The 22,505-nt window shown below is 45.7% G+C and overlaps 1 protein-coding gene across 1 annotated transcript in view; it reads left to right on the top strand.

Moving 5' to 3' along the window:
* Window positions 1-22,505, top strand: part of LOC140740275 (adenylate kinase isoenzyme 5-like) — a 115,928-nt gene that overhangs the window by 38,761 nt on the left and 54,662 nt on the right. The window contains exons 7-8 of the mRNA XM_073069404.1: window positions 14,502-14,592; window positions 17,924-17,982. Of these exons, the coding sequence (XP_072925505.1) occupies window positions 14,502-14,592; window positions 17,924-17,982 (150 nt within the window). The remainder of the gene's footprint in view (window positions 1-14,501; window positions 14,593-17,923; window positions 17,983-22,505) is intronic.

Below are 22,505 nucleotides of genomic sequence, written 5' to 3' on the forward strand. Positions count from 1 at the left end.
TAACTCAGTAAAAATATGATATGCATCTAAAATCACCCTCTCAAAAAGCATTAATAATAGCTTTTAAAAAGTTCTTAAGTAGTTTACTTAAATACATTGAGTCCTAACCCCGGCACTTTAACATATCTTACTCCTGGCAGTTGAATTGTAAAGCTGAATGGCATTGGGGAGTATTGATCTCTTCATCCTGTCTGAGGAGCATTGCATCGATAGCAGCCTGTCGCTGAAACTGCTTCTCTGTCTCTGGATGGTGCTATGTAGAGGATGTTCAGGGTTTTCCATAATTGACCGTAGCCTACTCAGCGCCCTTCGCTCTGCTACCGATGTTATACTCTCCAGTACTTTGCCCACGACAGAGCCCGTTAGACAACAGAGTGGATATTGAGACATCCACACTGGTTCAGGAGCCTGATTGTTGAAGGATAATAACTGTTCCTCAACCTGGTGGTGTGGGACCTAAAGCTCTTGTACCTCCTCCTCAATGGCCGCAGCAAGAAAAGACCATGGCCTGGACGGTGAGGATCCGTGATAATGGATGTGCTCCTTGGAGATGTGCTCAATGGCGTAAGCAAAGGACAGTTTAACCAGTGAAGCTGCAAATGAATGGGAACGCGAACCCTTTGACACGGTACACTGCTTCCCTTGTTCAGTGAAACAACCTCGGGCAGCTCAGTTGTCCCTGGTCGTCAGGGTGCCACGGCAGCGTAGCAGTTAGTGTAACGCTATTACTGCTCGGGGAGCCGGAGTTCGGAGTTCAAATCCAGTGCCGACTATAAGTTTGTAGTCCTTTCTGTGAGTGTGTGGGATTCCTACTGGTGCTCCAATTTCCTCCCACAGTCCAGAGACATTCCAGTTAGTAGATAATAGTTCATTGTAAATTGTCCTCTGTTTAGGATTGGGTTCGGTAGATTGGTCTCTGGGTGACACAGCTGGTTATGCCAGAAGGGCCTGTTCCACGCTGTATATCTAAGTAAATAAAAACTTCAGTAGGTATGATTTCTCAGATTCCAGTTTATTACTTGAGTTGTACTCCAAGTGTAACCAAGTCTACACACTGCTCTGTTTCACAATCCAGTTGCTCTGGAAAACGTCCTCCTGAAATCTGTATGATTTAAATCCACAACACACCTGGTATAAGAATAAAAATATTTTAAACTACTAATGAAGGAAACCTGAAAATGCTGGAAGGCTCAACAGGTCAGGCAGCATCTGTGGAGAGAGAAAATCAGATCCACTGTAACAGTCTGAGGAGTTAGAAACAACATGTGGCCCTTCTTCCCCACTGGGCCTGTACTGACCATCAACCACCCATTTATACTATCCTACACTCGCCCCATTTTATTATCCTCCCTACCTCCCCATCAACTCCTCCCAGATTCTGCCTCTCACCTACACTCTAGGGACAATCTACATGGCCAATTACTCTACAGGTCCTTGGGAGTTGGGAGGAAACTGGACAAGGTGAACGTGCAAACTCCACAGCGACAGTATCAGAGGTTAGAATTGAACTGGGGTTTCTGGCGCTGTGAGGCAGTGGTCACCCAGCTCGTGATAACTGTTTTGTTGTTGTTGCTGCATCTTCCGGAAAGATGGTGTCACTTAGTGGCGACTCTTCACGTGCAGCTCGAACGGCAATCCTCAAATATTCAAAGTTGTAGGTTCAAAGTTCAAAGAAAATTTATTATCAAAATCTGTACCAGAACAATAACCATAATAGAATCAATGTAAGACCACACCAACTGGGGCATTCAACCAGTGTGCAAAAGACAACAGGCTGTGCAAATACACAAAGCAAGAAATATTAATTAATAAATAAGTGATAGATATTGAAAACATGAGTTGAAGAGTCCTTGAAAGTGAGTCCATAGGTTGTGGGAACATTTCAGTGATGGGGCGAGTGAAGTTACCTCTTTGGTTCATGAGCCTGATGGTTAAGGGGTAATAACTGTTCCGGAACTAGGCTGTGTAAGTCCTGAGGCTCCTGTGCCTTCTTCCTGATGGTACCTTTCCTGTCAAGATGTTCCAGGGTTGAGTGAAGAGCCAGTGAGATGGCTTCTACTGTGGACCTGTTGTGATGGCACTGTGGTCAGGGCATGAAGGGAGGCGGGGAGAAAGCAAGAGATTGGGGCTGAGAGGGAAAATGGATCAGCCATGGTGAAATGGAGCAGATTCAATGGGCCAAATGGCCTAATTCTGCTTCTATATCTATGATCTTGATGGTCTTATGTTCGTGCCACTTGACAATAGTCATTGAGGCTGGATATCACATTCTTCTTAGGCACCTGTATAATTGAAGCCTGCTTGAAGCAGACGGGTACATCACACCGCTGACATTGAGGTTAAAGATCTCAGTGAACACTCCAGCCAGTTGATCACCATTGGTTTTTGGTACTTGGCCCGTTGTTTTTCATGGGTTCAACCTTCTGAAGACTGCTCATAGTAGGCCTCAGAGACTGAACTCACAGAATCATGGGGGGCTGTGGGAGTTCATGATGGTTCCTCCATGTCTTGATGGTCAAAGCGAGCATAGAAGGCATTAAGCTCATCTGGAAGCCCTGTTGTCACCTGATTTAACGTTGGAAGAAGTGACAGTATTCAAGCCCTCACACATCTGCTGAGCACCCTTCATTCATTCCGGTTTAGTCTGAAATTGCTACTTTGCCTGTGAGATAGCTTTCTAGAGATTATACCTGGACCTCTTATAACTTATTTGGTGACAGGACTTGAAAGTCTCTGATCTGGCCCTCAGCAGATTGTGGTTCATCCAGGGCTTCTGGTTGGGAAAGACTCTGAATAGTGTTGTGGGGACACACTCATCTACTACTGTTTTAATGAAACCCGTGACAACCATGGTGTATTTATTCAAATCCACAGATGGGCCCTTGAACACGGCCCAGTCCACCAACTCGAAGCGATCCCACAGCCACTCCTCTGCCTTCTGCGACCACCTCTTTGATGTCCTAATCTCAATAGGTTTCAAAGGTACATTTAACGTCAGAGAACACAAAGTACACTGCAGATGTTGTGGTCAAATCAACACATACAAACAAGCTGGGTGAACTCGGCAGGTCGGGCAGCATCCGTTGGAATGAGCAGTCAACGTCAGAGAAATGTATACAACATACATCCTGAAATTCTTCTTCACAAAGATCCACGAAAACAGAGGAGTGCCCCAAAGAATGAATGACAGTTAAATGTCAGAACCCCAAGCAACCTCCCCCAGCTCCCCCCTCCCACGCATAATCAGCAGCAAGGCAACGACCCCCTTCCCCCACTGGCAAAAAAGCATCAGCACCCCCCCACTGAGTGCTAACGCGTGCAGCAAAGCATCAATAAAGACACAGAGACAGTATCTCAAAGGCTACTCATTCACCCGGTAATTCAACATATCACAGGCTCTCTCTCTTCCTAATAAAGGGAAAAGAGGTGTCCCTGTTTCACAGCGAGAGGGGAGACATATCAAAGCAACTCGCTGATTTCTGGTGTTAAAAGTCTGTTGCATCGCTTCTTCCGAGCTCTGTGCCCAAAGAACTCGGGTCCCTGGGCACACAGCCAGCAGCCAGCTCACTGCTTTCGATCTTCCGTCTCCCACGACACACCAGGCGGCGGCGGCACCAGCCCTGAGTCCACCCGCCTCCAGAGCCACGAAAATCCGGCACCCTGAAGGCCAGCTAGTCTTCCAGGCCGCATCCTTGGCATATCGAAAACTGGTCGTGAGGCCCCGACAGCGGGTCCCATTTCTGCAAGGAACCGAAGTCAGTGTGTAACTCCAGGAAAGGGTCTTCAAAAGAACCTTGAGAAGGAAAAGAAGAGAGATCAAAGACAGAAATGGAGCTGTCCGAAGATGCAAGCAACGGAGTCACCGTTAGGCGCCATCATTCTAAACTCTGGAGCTTTATTCTTTAGCCTCTGCCTGTATGCAGGTAGGAGAAGGGCAGCCAACTGATCAGGTTTTCTGAAATGCAATCTGGACATGAAACAGTAGGCATTCCTTGTCTTAGTATAACAGTGGTCCGGTGTATTGGGTTATATGCTGATGCTAATTGGGCAGGACTTGCTTCAGCTAAGCCTGGTTGGATTCCCTGACTACGATTTGAAATGTGTCGGGATGGACTGTTTCTTGCTTGGAGACAGCATCATGCAGTGTCTCTAGCACTTGATTCGAGTAAGCCGTCAGTGGCAGGTAGACTGCAGACAGCACTGTGGAGGAGAACTTCCTGGGGAAATGGAGCAGATGGTATTTGACTGTTAGGTGTTCAAGGTCAGGGGGACACGAGTTCGCCAAAACTGCTACATCGGGAGCAGCACCGAGAGTTTACCATGGGACACACACCTCCTGAATCAGAAGTTCAGTCCATTCAATAGAACGAGACTGACTGACCACTGTATTTGGCTTGCTGGGAGACAGCCTCATCTCAGTCAGAGACAGGACACAACAATCTCTCATTTCTGTCCCATACAGCAACCTCGCCCTCAAGTCCTCACTTTTGTCCTCCAGAGACTGGACATTTGCTAACAACATGCTGGGTAGAGGGGTCCTTATCCCTCTGTGTTTCAGCCCAGCTTGGAATCCACCTCTCCTGCCTCACTACCAGCATTGGGGAAGAACTTTCATCCACTTAAAGGTGCCGTATCTGCTTGGACCACCAAGTCCCTCGTGAAAACTGTAGATCACTAAATTGATTTAAAAGTATCTTGCTTAGAAGAAAATGACATGCTGCAGATTGCAGTGAGTGATTCAAAAGCAGTATATCTAACAGTATAGTACGTAGCCCACGGAACATGGCTGTGGTTCACTGGCGCCATCTTGCGGAATCACAATGACTAAATTTTTTAAATATTTCCGTTTAGGGCTACTACAGTTGAAATCCACTGTCACAGCCATGGGTATTTCAGTAAGCAGCATTGGTTTAAGCCATTTAAAAAAAATCTATTGATATTCAAAATCAACGAACCCCAGTCAGCAGCTTCAGGTTGCAAATGCGGTTCCCCTTTAAGAAAGCAGAAGTGGAGATACCGCACCAGTCTACATGTACGATTGAAATGCAGAGGTCTTAGATTTCCATCCCTGACCATCCTGCTGGCAAAAGTACAATCATTGGAAAATGACACTGAACACTTCAGAGCAAGATTGCTGTATCAGAGGGACATCAGGGACTGCTATGCACTCTGCTTTATGGAAACCTGGCACGTGGCTCATACCCGCAATTTCAGACACAGCACTACAGCTCGATGGCTTCACCTTTTTCCACAAAGGCAGGACAGCTCTGTATTTTAAAGGCAGAGGAGGTGGAATATGCTTTATGATTAACTCGTCGTGGTGCACAAACGTTGTGGTTCTGTTTAAGACCTGCCGACCTGCCTTGAAACATCTAGCGGTCCAATGTCATTCATCTTATCCGCCGAGGGAGTTTTCTGCCATCATCTTAGTAGTGGTGTACAGTCCACCTCAGGCCAACGTCAGGTAGGCACTGGAGGAGCTGAACAAGTGTAATCAGCAATCACGGAACAGCACACCCAGGTGCCTTCACCGTCATTGCAGGGGATGCAACCAGGCCAGCCTGAAGAAGTCTGAACAATCACAACCAACACTTCACCTGTGGAACCAGAGGACTTGGCCACTTGGCCACTGTTATACCACCATCAAGAAAGCTTAGCATGCCGTCCCAAGTCCGCATTTCGAAAACTCCGATCACCTAGCTGTAATTCTACTCCCAGTGTATCGGCAGAGACTAAAGACTGCAGCACCAGTGGTGAGGACCAAGAAGGTATGGTCAAAGAAGGCGGAGGAGTGCCTACAGGACTATTTCAAGTTGGTGGACTGAACAATATTCAGGCATTCATCTGCAAGTCTGAATTAATACACCACAGTTGTCACCAGCTTCATCAAGACCTGCGTGGATAAATCCCTGCAGCATGTTGTGACCCTAAGATCTCTGTCTCAGGCCAACATCAGAACATCTTTCAAAGGAATGAATCTTCGCAAGGTGTCAGGCTCTGATGATGTACCTGGAAGGGCTCTGAAAACCTGTGTCAACTAACTGCAGGAGAGTTCAAAGACATCTTCAGTCTCTCATTGCTAAAGTTGGAGATTCTGGCCTGTTTCAAAAGGACAACAATTATACCAGTACCCAAGAAAAGCAGGGTGAGCTGCCTCAATGACTATTGCCCAGTGGCACTCACATCTACTGTGATGAAGTGCTTTGGGAGGTTGGTCATGGCTAGAATCAACTCCTGCCTCAGCAAGGACCTGGACCCACTGCAATTTGCCTATCGCCACAATAGGTCTGCAGTGGATGCAATCTCCCTGGCTCTCCACTAGGCCTTGGATCACCTACATCAGACTGCTGTTTATTGACCACAGCTTAGTGTTCAATGCAATCATAGCATCAGTTCTAATCAACAAGCTCCAATAGCTGGGCCTCTGTACCTCCCTCTGCAAATGGATGCTCGACTTCCTCAGTCTGTACAGATCAGAAATGACATCCCCTCCTCATTGACAGTCAACACTCAAAGATGTGTGCGAAGCCCACTGTTCTACTCTCTCTACCCCCATGACTGTGTGGGTATAAACTTGCCGATGACACAACTATTCTTGGCAGAATTTCAGATGGTGATGAGGAGGCATACAAGAGAGATAGATCAGCTGATCGAGTGGTGTCGCAGCAACAACCTTGCACTCAATGTCAGTAAGACCAAGGAGTTGATTGTTGTCTTCAGGAAGGGGAATGTGAGGGAACATACACCAGTCCTCATCAAGGGATCAGAAATGATAAGGGAGAGTAATTTCAAGTTGCTGGCTGCCAACATCTCTGAGGATCAATCCATCCAGGCCCAACGTATTAATGTAATTACAAAGTAGGCACAATAGAGGCTGTACCACAATAGGAGTTTAAGGAGAATTGGTATGTCACCATAGACACTCACATATTTCTATAGATGTGCCATGCAGAATATAATGTTTGGAAACTCCAAATTATGAAACTAATCGAACTATAAACATGGAGCTGGGAATAACATGGCTAACCTCATTTTACTTTAATACACAGTATGCTATATAATATGACTACTATATAAACATCCACAGCAAAGAGTATTGTAAATTTTAAATTGTCCCATTCAGGCCTAAAGATTTCATTGCTGTGGAAGATTTCTTACTCTTGTGGGATAACATCTTTCCTGACAAGGGGAGTCACTGCTTGGCAGGAGATAGTTGTGAAACTATCTCGGGTTCTGTGGCCTCCTATGTGGAGGTTTTAGGAGTTGACGCTGGGGCTGCAGTCTCTAACAATTGACCCCTCTCTCCTCAACTGATCAATGTGTTGGCTCCAGATGATATTGGGCGCAATCTCCATTGTGTAGGAGTGGTCCTGTTCTGTCCTTGATCTTTCCAAGAACTCACTTTTCATCACCTCTGTAGTCCCTCGCCAGGACTGCCTGTCCAGGAGTGAAACGTTGAACCTCCTTGTTTGAGGAGCCCTCAATTTGCCTCAGCTCTTTGTCCTGCATGCTCCTTCTGAGATTGGGATTGAGGAGATCCAAGTGTGAACGCAAGGGACAGCTGGTGAGTCGATTGTTGTGGAGTCTGCTGCATTGTGAAATGCAAAGAGGAAATCGGCGAGCTTCTGATTCAGAGTCAGTGCAGCGTGTTCTGCTGACAATGCTCACAGTCCATTCTTTAGTCTCTGGACAAACCTTTCTGCCAAGCCACTTAGAACTGCATCCACTACTACCATGAAATTTACGCCCATAAATGGTCTGGCAAAATCAACATGAATCCTCTGCCAGGGAAATACAGGCGATTCCCAGGGATGGCGAGGCGCTGTTCTCGGCATCTTCTGGATGCATTGGCATTCCAAACAGTGCACAGCAAGCTGCTTGATCTGCTAATCTATCCCAGGCCACCGGACAAAGCTTCACACCAACACTTTCATTTTGACCATGCTTAGATGACCAGCCTGTTGCTCCTCCAATACTTTAGCTCTCAGCCTGGATGCCACAACAGCTCTCAATCCCCACATAAGGCAATCTCCATCAAGGGTAAGTTCATCTCAGCGCGGGTAAAAATGGGGGAACTGAAATACCTGCTACATATTCCACCGACTTTGAGTTGCCATAGTGAGCCGAGACAGTGTGGGGTCTTTTCTGGTTTCCCTTTGGATCATCTCTGCCGTAATAGGGAGACCTCTGATTTGCATTAGGGAGGAGACATCAAGAGGAATGTCCTCTTTCAGGTATTTCCTTTTCCAAGGGTAAACGGGAAGAGCCATGATTTGTTGTATTCTTGAATTTGATCTTGTAATTGTGTCCTCCAAAAAAAAGCGAGACTACCTCTGCATTTGTGTTGCTGCTGTTAGTAGAACACCCTTCTGTGCAAATGGAAAATGGACACTAGTGGTTGATGATCTCCCATACAAGTACTGGTTGAAGCGGTTTACACCCCAAACCAGACTCAAGGTCTCTCTGTCAATCTGTGCCTATTTTTTCTCTGCAGCGGAAGGGAACGTGATGCAAAGACTATAGGGTGTTCACTTCCATCATTCATAACATGTGACATGACTCTACCTGTACCATAAGACAAGGGGTCACAGGCAAGCTCCACTGGATGATGTGGTTCCTAATGTGTGAGTACAGCAACTGATGTCACCATTTCCTTTGCCTTTTAGAAAGGCACCTCACACTGCTTTGTCCATTGCCATTTCTTCTCAAAGGCAGTAGTAATGAGTTCAAAGTGTTGAGCACAACAGTCAGATTTGGCAGAAACCTGTTATATTAATTGACAAATCCTAAAAAGGATCGTGACTGTGACACATTCTTTGGCCTTGGGGCATTCACGACTGCTTGAATTTTCTCAGCACAATTGTGTCATCTTTGTGTGTCAATGGTGTCACCACATTAAGTGATGTTTGGTTTACAGAATTCACACTTGTCACGTCGTGCTCTGGGCCCAGAATCTTCTCCTTTTTTTAACACTGTCTTGAGATTTTGGAGATGTTGTCATCCTCACCAGTAACGATGTCATCCAGGTAACACTGAGTACCTGGGCAGCCTTGTAGCACCTGATCCACAGCTTTCGGCCAGAGTGAGGTACAGATGCTACTCCAAAATTAACCCATTCAAGTGATAAAGCCCTTTTGTGAGAGACACTCTGGACTCTTCTTCAATCTCAGTCTGTAGGTAGGCCTCAGGTAAATCCACTTTGCTGAAGTGTTTCTCTCCAGAAAGGTTTGCAAAGATATCCTCCATCTTGGGCAGAAGGCACTGTTCTATTTCCAATACTGGGCTGATAATGAACTTGAAATCACAGATTCTGACAGACTCATCCTTCTTGGCTACTGGAACTACTGGCAATGCCCATGGGCTCATTTCAACCTTGGAAACAATTCCTTAATTCTCATGTGCTCTTGCTCACTGGCTACTTTGTCAAGGATGGTATAAGGAACCAATTGGACTTTAACTTGGGTGCAGCATTTTTATTGAACATCATTTTTCTTTTGGTATGTTTGAGTTTCCTAATGCCATCCATGAACACCTCAGTGGCATCATACAGCACCTTGCTTAATTGTCTTTTATTTGACTGTATCGCAGGGGATGTGACATGCAAGTGGAGGATGGACTCAAATCAAGTTGTAGTTATCTTACCCTATCACAGCCCCACAATGCTGGCCCTCCTGTTCTTACCACATACAACCCCAGTGTGGCTTGTTGGATGTTGTATTTCACTGTTATAAATGTCATTCCCACAGGAGTTATCTTTTCTCCAGTATAAGTTCTTAGTTGGATATCTGCAGTCTTCTGTACAATATCTTTGTACATAATGCCATTCAAACTCAGTTTGTGGAATGGCTGAGACAGCCCAGTCAGTGTCCAATTCTACTTTAATTAATTTCCTGTTCACTTCTGGGGTAAGCTATATTGCTTGTTAGTTTACACATTGTAAATCTCAAGGCTACGAAGTCCTGTGTCACTCTCATCATTATCAGATTTTTCATCAACAGCATGAGGATTGATGCTCTTTTTGAAAGTGCAACTTGACCTTTTACCTTTTTCTCTTGTCTGCGTGGTCCATTTATTTTTGGTTGCCTGAAATGTTCTTTGTGTGGGTCCTACTTTGTTGCAGTTTCTGCAAGTTTTGCCTTTAAACCTGCGTTGGTCTGGTGTATGTTGTGTATTCCATGGGAATGACATTCGTAACAATGAAATATAACAGCCCTCTGTCATGTCAGCAACACCATTTGTTCAGCCAGGCCAGTTTCTGTTTCAGGTATTTCAATTGCTCCTTTGAACATAAGCAACACACACAAAATGCTGGAGGAACTCAGCAGGCCGGGCAGTGTCTACAGAAAAGAGTATAGGCGACGTTTCGGGCCAAAACCCTACAGCCCGAAACATCGACTGTTTACTCTTTTCCATAGTTGCTGACTGGACCGCTGACTTCCTTCAGCATTTTGTACGTGTTGCTTGCCTTTTAAATATAAGTTGTGTTTCAGTTAGGAACTGTTTTTGAATGTTTTCTTGTAAGATTCTGCAAACTAAACAATCTCTCAGTCAATCATTAAGCCCATCATTGAACTGACAATGCTCAGACAATTTCTTCAATTCAGCCACATAAGCTGAAATGGACTCCCCTTCCTTTTGATTCTGCTTATGAAACCTAAAGCGTTCTGTAATCAACAATAGTTTCATTTCTAAATGCCCCTGAATTATTTTCATGATATCAACAAAGCTTATTTCAGCTGGTTTGGTTGAAGCAGTTAAACTTCAAAGCAAACTGTATGTCTTTAAATCCAATGCACTCAGCAAAATTCACGCACGATTTTCATTGGCTATTTCATTTGCTTCAAAACACTGCTCAATTTGCTCAATATACAATATCCAGTTCTCTCTTGTGTAATCAAACATGTCTATCATTCCATTTCTGCTCATTTTGTTTATTTATTATCATTATCACCCAGTATTCACAGTTTATAAATCCATGAATTTATTTCATTTTCTGTTTTTTTAAAAACTCGGACACCTTTCTCCTCTTGCGAAGAAAAAAAAGCTGTGATTTTTTTTGGAATCGACTGTTTCTAGCTGTGTTTTTAAAAATCAGAATAAAAACGCAGAGCAGGAAATGCACAACAGAGAGAATTTGAACTGGTTGCATCACTCGCTGTTATGGAGAGGCTCAAAAAGGCTGCAGAGAGTTGTAAACTCTGCCAGCTCCATCACGGGCACTAGCCTCCCCGGCACCCAGGACGCCTTCAAGGAGCGATGCCTCAGCAAGACACCATTAAGCACCCCCATCACCCAGGTCATACCGTCTTCTCATTGCTACCATCAAAAAGGAGGTACAGGAGCCTGAAGACACACATTCAACATTTCAGGAATAATTTCCTTCCCTCCGCTGTTAGATTTCTGAATGGACAATGAACCTATGAACATGACATGACATGATTAATCAATTAGATGCAGTGCAGAATAGGCCCTTTGAGCCATGTCACCCAGCAATCCCCCAATTTAATTTCAGCCTAATCACAGGACAACTTACATTGACCAATTAACCTATCAATCAGTACGTCTTTGGAATGTGGGAGAAAACCCATGCGGTCACGGGGTGAACGTACAAACTCCTTACAAGCAGCAGCGAGAAATTAACCCAAGTCACCTATACTGTAAGGCAATGTGCTAACGACTAAATTATAGTTATTATTAAGTATCGCGGTACTATTGCCGTAAAACCACAAATTTTGTGACATAATTCGGTGATGTTAAACCTGGTTTTGATTCTAATTGTGTTGTCTTGCTATGTAGCCACGCAGACATGTGGCGGCACTCGCACGCTGTCCACAGCACGTCGTTCGATTGTTAATGCAAACGATGTGTTTCACTGTATGCTGCGATGTACATGTGGTAAATACTGTAAATCTGAATCTGAGCACGCCACCCCTGTCTGAACTGGGAAAGAAAGGACCCCATCATCTCTCACAGAAAGGTGGAGTTCACTGGATTATTCCACGGCATTTGGGGAGGGTGTTCAGATCTAACTTCAGAACACTGAGCACAGGAGTTTGGGCCAAGTCTTGGATGCTGTGCTGACGGAGTGCCAGACTATTGGAGGTATGCCCTTCCCCCACCCCCCCCGCTCAGTCTGGCTTGTGCGTAATCTTGCAAGAGGCACCCCTGCCAATGTTCATCCAGCGCCCAGTTGCTGCAGCGGGTAGTGCTGCTGTCCCAGAGCTCCAATGACCCAGGTTCGAAGGCACTGTCTGCGTGGATTTCGCCCATTCTCCCTATGACTGCGAGTGTTCCCCCCCCCCCCCACCCCCAGCACTCTCTTTCCCTCCCACAGGCATGCAGTTCGCAAGGTTAACTGACCATCTTCAAGCTGTGATGCGTCAGAAAGGTGGCGCCCAATATTAAGGACGCCCATCACTCAGGTCATGCCTTGTCCTCATTGCTACCATCAGGCAAGAGGTACAGGTGCCTGAAGGCCCACACTCACCGATTCAGGAACAGCTTCTTCCCCTCCACCATCCAATTTCTGAATGGACATTCAGCCCATGAACACTACATCACCACTTCTTAAAAATTTTTATTTTTGCACTACATATGTAACTAGTTAGTACATATATACTTACTGTAACTCACATTTTTGCTGGAAAGACAACAAATTTCACGATGTATGCCAATGATATTAACCCTGATTCTGATGCTGACTCCATTGTAATTTGCCACATCAGACCATAATTTGTCACGAGTGAGTAGGTGTGGGGAGTTGATAGGAATACGGGTTGATGCTTGGCAGAGACCTGCTTCCATGTTGCATGTTTCTATCGATCTCTGTGAATTCCTACACCTCTGAAGTAACGTGTCTGCAGAATTCTTTGCTGGTGAGGGGCCCATGCGAGTCAGCCTTTTTCAGTCGGGTGCTGCTGGGGTTACGACACCGCGCCTGCAGAGCGTGTGATCAGCTCAAGCTATTGTGTTCGCCCCCCCACTCCCAACCGTTACCACTCTATGGTAGACAAGACAGAGGAACCTGAGCTTCTAAAGACAATTCTACTCATTTAGAGATACCGCAGGCCCTTCAACGTGCCCACGTCACCCAACTGCACCCATCTGACCAATTAACCTTACTGACCCATATGCCTCCGGAATGGGGACGGAGACCCAAGTGGTCACGGGGAGACTGTACAAACTCCTTACAGACAGCAGCAGGAATTGAACCCAGGTTTCTCATGCTGTTATAGCATTTCACCAACCACTATGCTACCGTGCCACCCCCACACACTATTTCATCCTAGGTACCTGATTAAACACTTCAACAATGTTGCTGACAGCAGCGTGATTGCTTACATTTTACCTGAGGTTGCTGGTTCTAAAATTCAAAATAAATTTATTATCAAAGTACGTACACGTCTCCATATTAGACCATAAGATATGGGAGCAGAATTAGGCCATTTGACCCATAGAGTCAGCTCCGCCATTTCATCACGGCTGAACCATTTTCTCTCTCAGCCCCAGTCTCGTGCCTTCTTCCTATATCCCTTCATATCCTGACTAATCAAGAATATATCAGCCTCTGCCTCTGACCTGGCCTCCACAGCCACCTGTGGCAATGAATTCCACAGATTCTCCACTCTCTGACTAAAGAAATTCCTCCTCATCACCGTCCTTAAAGTACATCCCGCTATTCTGAGGCTCTGTCCTCTGGTCTTAGACTCCCCTACCACAGGAAACATTCTCTCTACATCTACTCTATTGAGGCCTTTCAACATTCAATAGGTTTCAATGAGGTCACCTCTCATTCTTCTGAATTCCAGTGAATACAGGCCCAGAGCCATCAAACACTCTTCATATGACAAGCTGTTCGATCACAGAGTCATTTTTGTGAACCTCCTTGAACCCTTTCCCATGTCAAAACATCCTTTGTTAGATAATGGGCCCAAAACTGCTCACAATACTCCAGGTAAGGCCTCACCAGAGATTTATAAAGCCCCAAGATTGCATCCTTGCTTTCGTACCTTGAGATTTATTTTCTTACAGGCACTCACAGTTGAACAGAGAAATACAATAATGTCAGTGGAAAAACGACACACAGAAACTGTCAAACAACTAAAATGCACAAAAGAAGACAGATTGTGCAACTAAATGAATAATTTGAGAACACGAATCGTAAAGTTCTTGAAAGTGAGTCTCTAGGTTGTGGAATCAGTTCCACGTTGAGGTGGTATAAAATGAGGGTGGGGTAGTAAAAAATACAACTATAGGCTTGGCATGGATTACTTCATGAAATAATGTTGCTGGTATTAGCAACTCAAGGTGTGTCTATTCCCTGGAATGTTGGTTTTTAGAATCTCTGCAATAAAAATTCAGATTTCCCCAGTGGTTAAGATTTCAACATGATTTTAACATTTTGAAAGCAATAGGCATGTTCATCTGGATTATTGATACATTTGTTCGGTGGTTGCACTGCTCTAGGTTTCAATTCAATGTGACTTCTTCCTCTCACACAGCTGGATGGAGACAGGGAGGAAGAGGAGGTGTTTGCAGATATCAGGATGACTGTCGATGGGAAGATCGCCCCGGGCAAACATCCTGTGGCAGGTGAGGAAAACTTGGAGGTCTCTGATCAGACGGGAGAGAGTCCAGACAGAACAGTGAGCGGATGGATGAGTCTCGACATACTGTAATGTCTAGACAGAAGAGCCTTGTTTCAAAAATATATTTATTTTACGTTCTTCATTACTACAATACTACAACACCATGACAGAAGCACTGTAAAAAAAAACAATAGCTAACACAAATTAAATTAACAAACAAGAGAAGATCTGCAGATGCTGGAAATCCGAGCAACACACACAAAATGCTGGGGAAGTCAGCAGGCCAGGCAGCATCTATGGGAAAAGGTAGATAAGTTGTTTTGGAGGACTAAATAATTTTAAACTAAATTAAAACAAACCAAATTAACATGTTCCCATCCTCTCCCCGGATGGCTTTGGTGCCCGGCAGGCCTGGAACACTTCATGGTGCCTGTGGACACCGTGTGCTCTTTCTCCAGGGACACCTGGACACAAACATACTCCCGGAAAATTGCCAGGCAGTCAGCCCAGGTGGAGCCCTCTGACTCCCGCCCCCAGGAGCCACAGATTGCTAACTTGGCCAACTCCAGGAGCAGGTTTACCAGAACATCTTCCCCCACCTCCCCCCCCCCCCCCCACTTCATACTGGACGACCAGACAGAAGGTGTGGCTAAAATGCAGCCAGAAGGTGAGGACCAGTCCTCGCAGGTATGTGAATAGGGACGCAAGATGGAACGGTGACCAGGCGAACGGTGTTCAGTAAGAGCATTGTGGAATAATGTTCAAACAGAGAAGTGTCCAAACAGACCCACGCCTAAACAGAGCAGTGACCAGACCACACTTAGCTAGAGCAAAGCTCAAAGTCAGACACCCTGACCTTTTAAATCTGGCCCACACTTAAATTGTCCAAACTTCGCTCTCGGATAGCTCTGGGGCCTTGGCCAGAACCTGACCTTTCCTTTTTCCATCTTTTTATTATCATTATTAATAACAACAAAATAAAATTGGTACATAGATAATGGGATTACAAACGTACATATTTCAACTAACTATAAAAGATTACAAGAACAATGATTACAGTATAAATGAGTATTCCCACATCGTAAATGATACAATATACAAATAGACAAGGCAAACCTAGGTGTATCATAATATAAAATAAAAAGAAAAAAAGAAAAAGGAAAAAAGAAAAAAAAATCATTATGCAAAAAAACTAATCTAAAAATCTAATAATAGAAGAGAAAGAAAACAAAAAAGAGAGAAAAAAAAGGGCTGTTTATAATATCTCACAAAAATACAAAATCATCAGTGTCGTCAGCTCCGATCCTCTTGACATATATGAAATCAAAACTGGAAAATCAAATAGGCCTGGAACAGGGTCTGACCTTTCCAATTCAGCCTAGCACTGAAATCAATCAGATATCAGTACTTCTCTCGCTCTAGGGGACGCCACAAATCTATCAACTTTGACAGTGACCAGGAAGCCCAGCAGTGTCTCTACTTTTTGCGAAGGCTGAGGGAAGTCCATCTCCCACCCGCCCCCTCCATTCTCATCACATTCTACAGGGGTTGTATTGAGAGCATCCTGAGCAGCTGCATCACTGCCTGGATAGTGAGGTCAGCTGAGAAGATCATCAGGGTCTCTCTTCCCGCCATCACGGACATTTACACTACACACTGCATCCGCAAAGCAAACAGCATTATGAAGGACCCCACACACCCCTCATACAAACTCTTCTCCCTCCTGCTGTCTGGGAAAAGGCACCGAAGCATTCAGGCTCTCACAACCAGACTATGTAACAGTTTCTTCCCCCAAGCCATCAGACTCCTCAATACCCAGAGCCTGGACTGACACCAACTTGCTGCCCTCTACTGTGCCTATTGTCTTGTTTATTAATTATTATAATGCCTGCACTGTTTTGTGCACTTTATGCAGTCCTGGGTAGATCCGTAGTCTAGTGTAGTTTTTTTTTTCTGTGTTGTTTTTACGTAGTTCAGTGTAGTTTTTGTACTGTTTCATGAAGCACCATGGTCCTGAAAAACCTTGTCTCGTTTTTACTGTGTACTGTACCAGCAGTTATGGTCAAAACAACAATAAAAAGTGACTTGACTTGGACGTAACACCCAGCCCGGGCCAGAAACCAGGACAATCAGTCCTGTCAGGATGCTCTAAGAGATAGTATTTACCTCATGGGCCGATTGGCCTCCATTAGTTCTACTACTTACTATAATACCCTGCCCTGAGCCGAAGCAGGATATCTTTGGCCACTGGGAATGCTTCTCCTCCCCCAGCTTCATTATACCTCAGGTTACACCCGTGTCTGGAGCAGCACCACGGTGTTGCCACCCATCCTGCGCCCGGGTGAAATATCTCCCTAGATTTCTCACTCATGCTGTGACATTATTCCAAATGGGTGCTATTTTTAGCTCTTCTGTCAACGCTTTTGTGTTAAATTTTTTGGCTGTGTGGATTCTGCAGATTGGAAGGCAGCAAAACCTCACACGTGGAACTGACACGAGCCTCCGGACCTGCAGCACCAGGATGAGCTCACCAGGATTGTGCAGGCTGCGTGTGATAGGATCAGGATAGAATTCTGAAATAAAGTGAAGAGGGGTCTCACAGCAACCAGTCTAATACTGGAAAGGCCTAGACAGAGTAGACGTGCAGAGGATGTTCCCTATAGTGGGGGAATCTAGCACCAGAAAGTAGAGACTCTTTAGAACAGAGATAAGGAGGAATTTCTTTAGCCGGAGGGTGGTGAATCTGTGGAGCTGATTGCCACATTTGGCTGCGGAGACCCAGTTTATTTAAAGCTGATAGGTTCCATGTTTGTAAGGATGTCAAAGGTTTTCAGTGAACTCCAGATCGAGATCTCTTCAGGGGCTTTCACTATTGCTCGCAGGGTGGGGAAAGAGGGGGCCAGTGCTTTTGCTGGTGCAGTTGTGGGGGAGGGGGAGGAGAGGGTAAGGGTCGAAGCTGCTGCTTGCGTGTGGGAGGGGAATGGAGGCCTCGGGGTTCTGGTGTTTCCGTCAGTCATTCTTTGGGGGGGTTTCTTGTTTTGTGGATGCCTGCGAAGAGTAAGAATTTCAGATTGCGTACTGTACACATTCTCTGATAGTAAATTGAGCCACTCGAAAGTTACAGGGAGAAGGCAGGTGAATGGGTTTGAGAGGAAAAGTTATTCAGCCATGATGGAATGGTGGAGCAGGCTTGATGGGCCAAAAAGCCTAATTATGTTCCTGTGTCTTATGGTGTATAACACACATACAGGAGTCAGGATCAAAGTAATGAAGCTGTGGGAATATTTGCAGCGAGTGGGATGATTTGCTTCACCCTTCTTATTCTCTTCTCACAGGTGTCAGTGCGTCTACCCTCCCTCCAAGAGCAGAAGCCAGCGTGGATACTGAGGAGAAGGTAATTCCATTAGTAGCGCCGGCCGTTTTCCCCACACACAGCGTCACCACCCTTGTTGCTCCCTCAGTGACAACTGCACAATCCACGTGACAGGGAACCCTTGAGACCACTTACAGGACATTCTCAAACTGAGTGGGACTCTGAGCCACAAGGGATAACGCACACAAAATACTGGAGAAACTCAGCATGTTAAGCAGCATCTATAGAGGGGAATAAGCCGTCAACACTTCATGTTGGGACCCTTCATCAGGACTCCAGTTGCCCTGATGAAGGGTCTCGACCCGAAACATTGATTGTTTATTCCCCTCCATAGATGCTACCTGGCCTGCTGGTTCCTCCAGCATTTTACATGTCTTACTTTGGACTTCCAGCATCTGCAGAGTCTCTAATGTTGATGAGCCACAAAGCAGCAGAGTGAAGCAGGTGACCAGGACTTGGTCAAAGAGGCTTTTAAAGAGTATTTAACAGGAGGATCAGAGGTCTGGTGGGGAGGAGAGCAAATTTCAGAGGAAAGAGATCTGGAACTGAATGTACGTAAGCCATGGTGGCATACAATCTCAGCGATCAACCAGAGACGGGAAGTGAAGTGTGGGGTTCTCGGACTGGGGTTGAGTTGCGGTAGGTTGCAAGGATTAGGATTGGGAGTGGGAGTGAACATGGAGGGTTCAAACTTCAAAGGAAATTTATTATCAAAGTACATATACGTCAGCATATTTTCTTGTGGGCATACCAGATAAATCCATACTAGAATCATAACTAAAACAGAAAAAATGAAAGACTGCACCAAACTTGGGCGTTCAACCACAGTGCAAAAGACAACAAACTGCAAATACAAAAAGGAAGAAATAATAAACAGATAAACAAACAAACAAACAATCAATGTCAAGAACCTGAGATGAAGAGTCCTTGAAAGTGAGTCCACTGGTTGTGGGAACATTTCAAGGATGGAGCAAGTGAAGTTCAGTGTAGTTATCACCTTTGGTCCAAGAGCCTGATAGCTGAGAGGTAATAACTGTTCCTGAACCTGGTGGTGTGAGCCTTGAGGCTCCTGTACCTCCTTCCTGATGGCAGCAGTGAGAAGAGAGCATGTCCTGGCTGGTGGGGTTCCCTGATGATGGATGCTACTTCTCTGCACTTTGAGGCATCGCTTACCCAATGACGAGTGCAGGGTTAATGGGTTTAGGCTGGGAATAACCTCGAGTGGAGTGCAGAAGGTGAGTTAGGTAGTGTTAGCTCGAGGCCACAGAAGTACAAGGGTTTCACCAGCAGATAAGTTGATGTGGAGGTGGATGTGGGCAGGACTGGAATGGGAGATTGACAGCTCTGTGTACATCCAGTGCTCAGATAGGACACTGAGGTTGTGATTAGCCTGGTTCAGCCCTCGTGAGCATTCAAAGTCAAGTTTTTATTGTCATTTGCACAAGTCCATGTCTGCACAAGCACGATGAGAAACTTGCAGCAGTATCACAGGCCAGAGCATCCGACACACAAGGTTGACAAGAAAAATAAATTATCCAAACTTGTGCAAGAAAAGTCACAATAGAACAAAAAAGTCAAGTTTATTATCAGTGACAGAAGCGGTGAAGTTTATTTTGTGGTATATTGTCACTGTTCTGAGGTAGCGACTAGGGATGCGCATGCTGCCAAGAACCAAAATGAAGTGGAGCCCCTCACCGGGCTCATACGGGAACCTGGCTCGTTGCCACACCCGTCAACAGCCATGGGACTTGGCGGTGAGAAGGCCACCTTTCATAAATAATAGGTGTCTACCGTCGGTATGATTTGGGGTTCAACCAAACAGGAACGTCATGATGTTCCAGTTAAAGGAACCTCCATTTGAGTGAAGGCTGTGTAAATACTGCCTACACACTATTGTCAGTCGGCACAAAATAACAGATCGTACACCGCATAAAATTATAAAGGAAGTATACTTACAAATTTCAGCTTTATTGAACAGTAAGTAAGAAAAAGAAAAGGAAAAAAATAATAAAAGGGCCCATTACAGTTAACCCAGTCTAAATGTACACACTGGTGGAGCTCATCTTAAAGTTGTTTTTTAACTCAAACTCTGGACCCACGGCACATACCACATTCTGAGCTTTGCTCAAGATCCCTCTCAAACAAACAGGCACTCTCTCGGGAGTATTGGCTCTTCCACCTTGGAGCCATTCATCTGCAAGAGCATCTTGTACAACAGGGACACTCCTTCTCACGGCATCCCCAGCCATCTTCCCTCCTGTCCTCTCCACAGCCCCTACCAAAACAAAAAGCCCACGAGCCACAGTGTCAATCAGAAAACTCTCTACACCACGCTCTCTTGAACTTTCTCCCGATTCTGCCATCCTGATTGGCTGACACGGCATTCCTAAGTTAAACAATTCCTAAGTTAAACAAACATTCCTAAGTTAGCCCCTTATCTTTTAGCCAAAACCAAACATTCTAAAAGCAGTTCTGCTTTTACAGAACTGCTAAAATGAAATACCTGTGGCATAGCAGCAAAAATCTTAACCAGGGCATTACAGCAGTAAAAAGCAAACTGCTAGAGGAATTCAGCAGGTCAGGCAGCAAATCTATGGATGAGAATAGACAGTTGATGTTTTGGGCTGGAACCCTTCTTCTGGACTGAGAAGGTAGGGGGAAGATGACAGAATAAAGGTGGTGGGAGGGGGAAGGTGAAAGCTGAAGCCAAGTGGGTGGGAAAGGTCACAGGCTGGAGAAGAAGGAATCTGATAGGAGAATAGGAGAAAGAGAAGGAGGAGAGGACCCAGTGAAAGGAAGTAATTTTTCCTCAATGTGGTGGTGTGGGCTGTACCTCCTGCCTGATGGTAGCTACAGGGCCTGGAGGCAGATTCTCCCACCATGGCAGATCCTGATGTCCTTAAAACCCTCAGAGGTTGGTGTATTTTCCCCTCCTTGTCCCAGCACACTGGTGGGAGGGTGATGGCTGAGGGGTAGTGAGATCGAAAAGGAAGATGTATCGCTGCATGAAGCTCTCCCCAGGGCACTTTCCAGGACTGGGCTCCACTCAGACCTCTGCCCATTTCCCAGCAGGTGAGCCTGACTGCTAATGCCGGTTTCCATGGAAACTATCAGCCCAAATGCTCTTTAATGCAGGACCCGTCGGAAGCGATTACAGACATCCCAGTCCCTGGTTTCGGCTCCCCTTTCACTCAACGCCACTCATCGAGGGCGTCCAACTCTCCACCCCTGCCCTGGAGGCTCTCAACATGACTGTGAGTGATGTTCCAGGAGAAATCATCTGTCATTGGAACGTACTTTACAAATTCTCATCAACTTCCAGCATTTTTTTTTTAATGTGTGGTCAAAAATCCAACTGGAAGTGAGATTTCCCTCCCTCCACTACTGATGCTGCCCTCAGCCGCATCTCCTCCATCTTCGGAACTTCCGCGCTCACCCCATCTTCCCATCGGCACAACAGTGATAAAGTTCCTCTTGTCCTTTCCTACCACCTCATGCGCTTCCGCATCCAACGCATTATCCTCCGCAATTCCCGCAGTCTCCAAAGGGATCCTCTACCTTCCCTTCCCTCTGCTGTCCTCTGAGATCGCTCCCTTGTCCATTCTCCCCTCCCCACAAATCTCCTCCTGCAAACGGTCTCCACCTGCCCATTCAGCTACTCCCTCAGCTCCATCCAAAGCCCCAAACAGTCCTCCCAGGTGAGGCAACACTTCACCCGTGAATTTGTTGGAGGCGTCTATTGAGACTGCTGCTCCCGAAGCAGTCGCCTCTACGTTGGTGAGACCCATCGGAAATTGGGGAAACGTTTCGTCGAGCATCTCCGCTCCATCTGCCACAAGTGGGGACTTCCCAGTGGCCAAACATTTGAATTCCCATTCCCGCATGTCAATTGGCAGCCTCCTTTTGTGCCAAGATGAGGCCACCTTAAGGTGGAGGAGCAACACCTTATATTCTGTATGGGTACCCTCCAATCTGATGGAATGAATATCGAGTTCTCCTTCTGGTAAAAAAAATTACCCCCTCATTCTTCTATTCCCCACTCTAGCCTTTTATCTCTTCTCACCTGCCTACGACTTTCACCCTGGGTCCCTTCCTCTTTCCCTTTCTCCTTTAGTCCTCTCTCCTCCTGTTAGATTCCTTCTTCTCCAGTCTTTGATCTTTCCCAGCCACCCGGCTTCACCTATGACCTTCCAGTTAGTCTCTTTCCTCTCCTCTCATCTTTTTATACTGGCTTCTTCCCCCTTCCTTCTCAGTCCTGAAGAAGGGCTTCAGCCCGAAATGTCGATCGTTTATTCATTTCCATGGATGCAGCCTAACCTGCTGGGTTGCTCCAGCACTTTGTGTGTGTTGCTTTGGAAGTGGGAAAATCTGCCTGTTTAACCAGGTGCGATAGTTGGCAGGGAACAGGTCATGGACCAAATCCTCCAGGAAGGCAGCCAATCAGAGTTGGCCATCCAAACTCTTTGTCAATATTTCCATGGAAACTGGAGATCAGATCCAAACATTTGGATGGGTTTCACAGCCAGGGACCAAGTGATAGGAAA

This window comes from Hemitrygon akajei, chromosome 16 (genome assembly GCF_048418815.1).
Source record: "Hemitrygon akajei chromosome 16, sHemAka1.3, whole genome shotgun sequence".
Lineage (NCBI taxonomy): Eukaryota > Metazoa > Chordata > Chondrichthyes > Myliobatiformes > Dasyatidae > Hemitrygon > Hemitrygon akajei.